At 34.1% G+C, this 5,460-nt stretch overlaps 1 protein-coding gene across 4 annotated transcripts; it reads left to right on the top strand.

Annotated features, from left to right (window-relative positions):
- Positions 1-2,234: 2,234 nt before the first annotated feature.
- Positions 2,235-5,208, top strand: LOC18015145 (axial regulator YABBY 3). 4 transcript variants are annotated; one of them, XM_024154088.1, is made up of 8 exons: positions 2,235-2,344; positions 2,492-2,630; positions 2,736-2,897; positions 3,223-3,379; positions 3,958-4,009; positions 4,108-4,183; positions 4,730-4,807; positions 4,898-5,208. In XM_024154088.1, exons 2-8 carry the CDS (start codon positions 2,517-2,519, stop codon positions 4,973-4,975), a joined length of 717 nt encoding a protein of 238 aa, XP_024009856.1. In that variant the 5' UTR covers positions 2,235-2,344; positions 2,492-2,516; the 3' UTR covers positions 4,976-5,208. The 4 variants fall into 4 exon arrangements, with proteins under 4 accessions (XP_024009856.1, XP_024009855.1, XP_024009858.1 ...); XM_024154089.1 differs by having other exon boundaries at positions 2,250-2,384; XM_024154087.1 differs by having other exon boundaries at positions 2,243-2,630.
- Positions 5,209-5,460: the final 252 nt, after the last annotated feature.

The following is a 5,460-nucleotide window of genomic DNA, read 5'->3' as shown; positions in this document are numbered from 1 at the left end:
CACGTGCATTGCATATATACTCAGATGTTGATTGTTTTCCAAAGTGTTTGTGCGAGAAATGACAGTTCTCTCTCTCTCTCACCTGTTCAGGCGGTGGAAAGAAAAAAAAATATTTTTTTATAATAAATGATTTTCTAACAATTTGTTTGGAAAGAGCATCAGATAGAAATTTTTATTTTTATTTTTATTTTTAAAAAGACAATGGAATGTGTCTTACAATAAAGCAAGAAATTAAAAAGAGATCTCTGTCGCGCGTCGTCGCTGACAACTATACATGCCTAGCTCTGTACATAATTAAACATATATAGATAAATATGTGTGTGTATGTGTGTAAGGTAGATTGAGATATGAATGGTCAAATCCGAAATAAAACAGTATATGTTCTTAAATACGCTTCTTCTTTATTGAGCTTTTTTGCTTTAACTTCCGTTGCATGATTTGCGATTTTTACATTTATAATTAGTCAACTTCGACGCCTTGTGTCGTCCTCGATTTTAATGTTCTGTCTTTCTCTGCACTCATGTTCTTTTTTTTATTTGATAGTAGTATTACTTATAAAACAAAAACAAACTCGATAAAATTACTTAAGTTGCATAAAGAGAGAATAAGAGAGATGAGAGAGAGAAAGTTTGTTGTAGAAAATCTATTTTCTTATTCTGATACATAATTGTATCTGTACATTGATTATACAGTTGTTTAACATAACCAGACATTTAATTTAACCATAATAAACCATAAACTATACTTTCTAATATTGCACATAATTAATTTTATCATGTTTATTTAAACTACATATGTGATAGTATTTGACTTATAGGTATCATATTTTACGTATCTACTTTATTGGGTAAATGGATTGCCATAATCTATTTGGTTTCAGAATACTTCATGCATTGGGTAATCGGACTGCCATAATCGATTTTCTATGTTTATAGTTTTACTATGACCTAGCTAGTAATAACCACGAAAATCGGAATAATTACCACAAAATTGGTGGTCCTGCATTATATATGGAATTTAGTGAAACGACACACTTGGGGGTAAATTGAAATAATGATGACAAAATGATATACATAGGAATATAGAGAGAGTAAAAAAAAGAGCATGGAATTGACGAGGATCGAGGGAAAGAGTGGTGTGGCAGAAATGTTATTAAGTGTGAAAACAACTGATGAATGAGCCTTTGCTTAATCACTTCCATGCACAAGTCCCTTTCCTCTCCTTCTCTCTCCCACTTCATCGAACTTTGCGTCATTCTCTTAAAAAAACTATATGTTCTTCCAATTCAATTCAAACCGTAACCAGTTTAGATTTCACTTCGGATGTTCGTTTATTTTACATTATCTTCTTTTCTTTTCATTCAAACATGTATAGTGACCTCAATATGTTATAGCTTTCCACACTGTGCACTTGGATTCACTGCAATTGTGCATGTAAAAACAAAACATCTTGACTCCTTTCTACTTCATCGGCCAAAGATTTTGCGTTGACACGATAGCACCAATTGTATTTACTCTAGTGCAAACCATGTAACAAAATGCCTAACCACTTTTTTATTTAGAATTACGAATTTAATTTAACTTAAACTTAAATTTATCTTCACTTCTGATGTAAGACATTCTAATAACACTCATAATATGATAATATCCTCGTCAATTCCATCGCCCTTATTTGTTTAGTATACATATATATATATATATATATATATATGTATACTCTCTCTATATTCTTTTGTATATCTGTGTCACGACTCTCATCCAAATGCTATTGGTGAGATCTTCCAAGTGTCATGACACTAATCCAGATTGAAGTTTTGTTTATAGAAGTTGATTAGAAAAGGTGAACATGTTGTATATGTTTGATGCTGGCATGAATCTTGTATTTTAAAAACTTTAAATTAATTTTATATTTCGTACCGACCAGAGATACAACTTGATCATAAATTAAATATAGCAAAGTATCTCAAACACCACGACGTTAACAATTTTATCTATTTTATTTTCCTTTTTGGGAGAATTTGATCTGATAAAAAGTCACAACATATTTCTATCCGGTTTAGTAGAAGAAAATGATGGATTGGAACAAAAGAAAATACCGGTTCAAAGGGGTAGTAAATGAGAATGCAGGTATGTAGCTTATCTCTACAATGGTCTCCTCATCACATGTTGCCAATTTGTTTAGGTACAGTGTCTCTTTATATTTACATAAATAGAAATCTCTCTCTCTCTCTCTCTCTCTCTCTCTCTACCACATCTTCCTCTATATTCTCCACCGTTCTTTCTCTACTCTCCTCTCTCTCTCTCTCTGGACTTCAACTTCTGGAGAACTACTTAACATATATAAGGTACTGCTCATCACCACAACACTAACACAATTGTCAAAAGGTGTGGGGGAAAGCACAATCTGCACTTCTATCTGATCGATCAGTCATATCTTTTCAATCAAATCAAACCCTCCTCTTACTCGTATTTTTTTCTCTCTTTTTAAAAAGGAAAAAGAAAAATAAAAAAGAGTCTATGTCGAGCATGTCCATGTCGTCCTCCTCAGATCCAGCTTATCCACCGGACCACATCTCATCTTTAGACCAGCTCGGTTACGTCCATTGCAGCTTCTGTGACACCGTCCTCGCTGTAAATTTGGATTCTTATATCGTCTATTTGTATCCATATATCCAAAGTTCCTAGCTAGGATCTCACACATGAATGAATTAATATGTGTGATACGGATATTGGCAGGTGAGTGTTCCTCCGAGTAGTTTGTTCAAGACGGTGACGGTGAGATGCGGCCACTGTTCAAACCTTTTGTCGGTGACTGTGAACATGCGAGCCCTTCTTCTTCCCCCCGTTTCCAATCTTGGCCATTCCTTTTTACCTCCTCCTCCTCCTTGCAATCTCTTGGTACATCACTTGTATTCATCAAAGAAAATTAGGGTTTTCTTGTTTATTTGCATTTTCATCATTAAAAATAGGGTAACATCTAGGGTTTTTATCAGTGATCCTCTAGACACACAAATTTATGAAGCTCAACCCAAAAAAAGTTTAAATAGTGGGTTAGCATCATATGTTAGATTTAACTTCTACGACTTGGTTCTTGTTGAATACAAAACAATCCACAATGGCAATGGCTAATTAGGGTTTCTTGGAGAAACATTGAAAGAAGTTAGTTTGATTTGTCATTTTTTGTCAATTATTTCTCTCTTAGTTATTTTGTTGTTGCTGTTAGGAGGAGATGCGAAACGGAGGGCAGAATATAAACATGAACATGATGATGAGCCATCAGGCAGCAGCTCACCACTCCAACGAGTCTTTGGTTATGGCCACTCGCAACGGAAGAGTTGACCCGCAGGAATTAATGCCTCGGCCACCACCAGCCAACAGACGTAACATTCCATCTTTTACACCTTTACTTCAGCATCTCCAACCAAAAAAAAAAAACCTGATTGTCAAAAACCCTACCCATTCATTCATTTTCCTATTGAGCTTCTTTTCACATTCCATCTCCCTTTCATAGATACAGTAGAGAACCCCCCCCCCAAACTTGTGAGACTTACTTTAATTTTCTGTTTCCTGGGTGTGTGAGAATTCTCGCATTTTGTTTTTTTTTTTATTGTTTTAATACAGAAAACAGTTTCTTTGGAGAAATGAAAATGTAGTAACTCATATCTTTATCCCCCGGAAATCTAGCTAGACCTATAGATGCCAATTGATATATATTTTTTTGGGGGTAGATCGTAAGAAAGATAATGATGAAGTGATGATGATAACGAGCAAAGTGAGAGGGAGAGGGAGAGAGAGAAAATAGAGAAAGAGAGGGGGATATTATTATTTGTGAATTTTTAGATTTTTTGGGGAGACACAAAATCCATTTTCTTTTAAAAAAAAAACCTTTTTGTTTTTGAAAAAGTGTTTACTTAATTTAAAAAATTGAATTTATTCTGTTTGTTTGTTTGTGGAAAAGCAGCCCCCGAGAAGCGACAAAGAGTACCATCTGCTTACAACCGATTTATCAAGTATTTATTTCCTTTGCTTATTATGGATAAGTTCCCTAATTAATCATTTACACATAATTAAATTGGATGTGACAGACTTTGATAAAAACATTTGTCAGGGAGGAGATCCAACGTATAAAGGCAGGCAACCCTGATATCAGCCACAGAGAGGCCTTCAGTGCTGCTGCCAAAAATGTACATTTCCCTTTTTTATTTTTCTTCTTTTTCTTTGTTTAAATCCTCTATCTTTTACTTTTATTACTAATCTTGGTATATTATATTATACATATATAAACTTAGAAATTAGACGTTAGTGAAATGTATGAGAATTGATATATACTAAGATAAATTGGCAGTCGTAGATATTGATGATTCTTCCGTTGCTTTAGGGGAAAAATAAATTAAAAACAATAAGCAAAATTGTTACCGTACGTAATAATCCACAAGATATAAGTCTTGTCCAGCAAAAAATATTTAAAATAGCCTTAGGAGGATCCTCCAGTCTATAGGTTACTTACGACAAAGGCCCCAAGCAGATATTTAATGATTTTGGTTTGTTTTTTTTAATAAGATATATGTCTATAACAAAACCCTTTTCTATCGGTGGTTTAAAATGTGAACATAATGTAATAAGATAAGTAGTAGACCTAAAAGCTATAGAAGTTTAGTTCAAGTCAAACCAATTTTAGCTAAAGGTGTTGAGGTTTTAACTTAAATGTACACTTTTGGTTTGTCACACAGTGGGCTCATTTCCCTCACATCCACTTTGGTCTCATGCCTGATCATCCTCCCACCAAGAAGGCTAACGTGCGCCAGCAGGTTACCATCCTTAGCTTTGTACATATGTTTAATTAGTTATCATATGTTTACATATGTTTATTGTAAATTTTCATGATTTTTGATTTCAAGGAAGGAGAGGATGTGATGCTGGGAAGAGAAGGGTTCTACGGCTCATCAGCTGCCAATGTTGGTGTGACCCATAACTAGCTAGCCAAGTTTTTTTTTTTTTTCCTTTTTTTTTTGTTTGGGGTTTAATTATGGTTTTTCATCTCTGATCACCTTCCCAATTAAGATCTTAAATCTTTAGCTCAAATTATCTATGATGATAATCGATCAGGAGAATTTTCTTGTTAGAAATTTCGGAACTAATATTGTACTCCTAACTTTCCCTTGGAAAGGTAACTTCTTCAATTGCTTTATATTAAGCCGTGTGTATCCAATATCTTTATTACTATCAAAAGCATTAGAAAGTTGGCAGCTGCTAGCTTCGACATAAATTTATGATTTTTGTTCTAGCTTCTTTATGATGATGATTTCATATTCCAAGTTTATCAAAGAAAAAATGCGAAGACGGAGCTGACTGGCTATGGTGCCCATTGGGCTTTATCGTTGGGCTTTACGAAACACATTTATTGTGCTCAGCCCAAAACCATAGATCCAATCTTTAGAGGATAAATGAGCGACTGAGTTTT

Source organism: Eutrema salsugineum, unplaced genomic scaffold (assembly GCF_000478725.1).
Source record: "Eutrema salsugineum unplaced genomic scaffold, Eutsalg1_0 scaffold_3, whole genome shotgun sequence".
In the NCBI taxonomy this organism is placed as follows: domain Eukaryota; kingdom Viridiplantae; phylum Streptophyta; class Magnoliopsida; order Brassicales; family Brassicaceae; genus Eutrema; species Eutrema salsugineum.
Note: the sequence above shows the minus strand (reverse complement) of the source record. Positions and strands in the feature narration are given on the sequence as shown.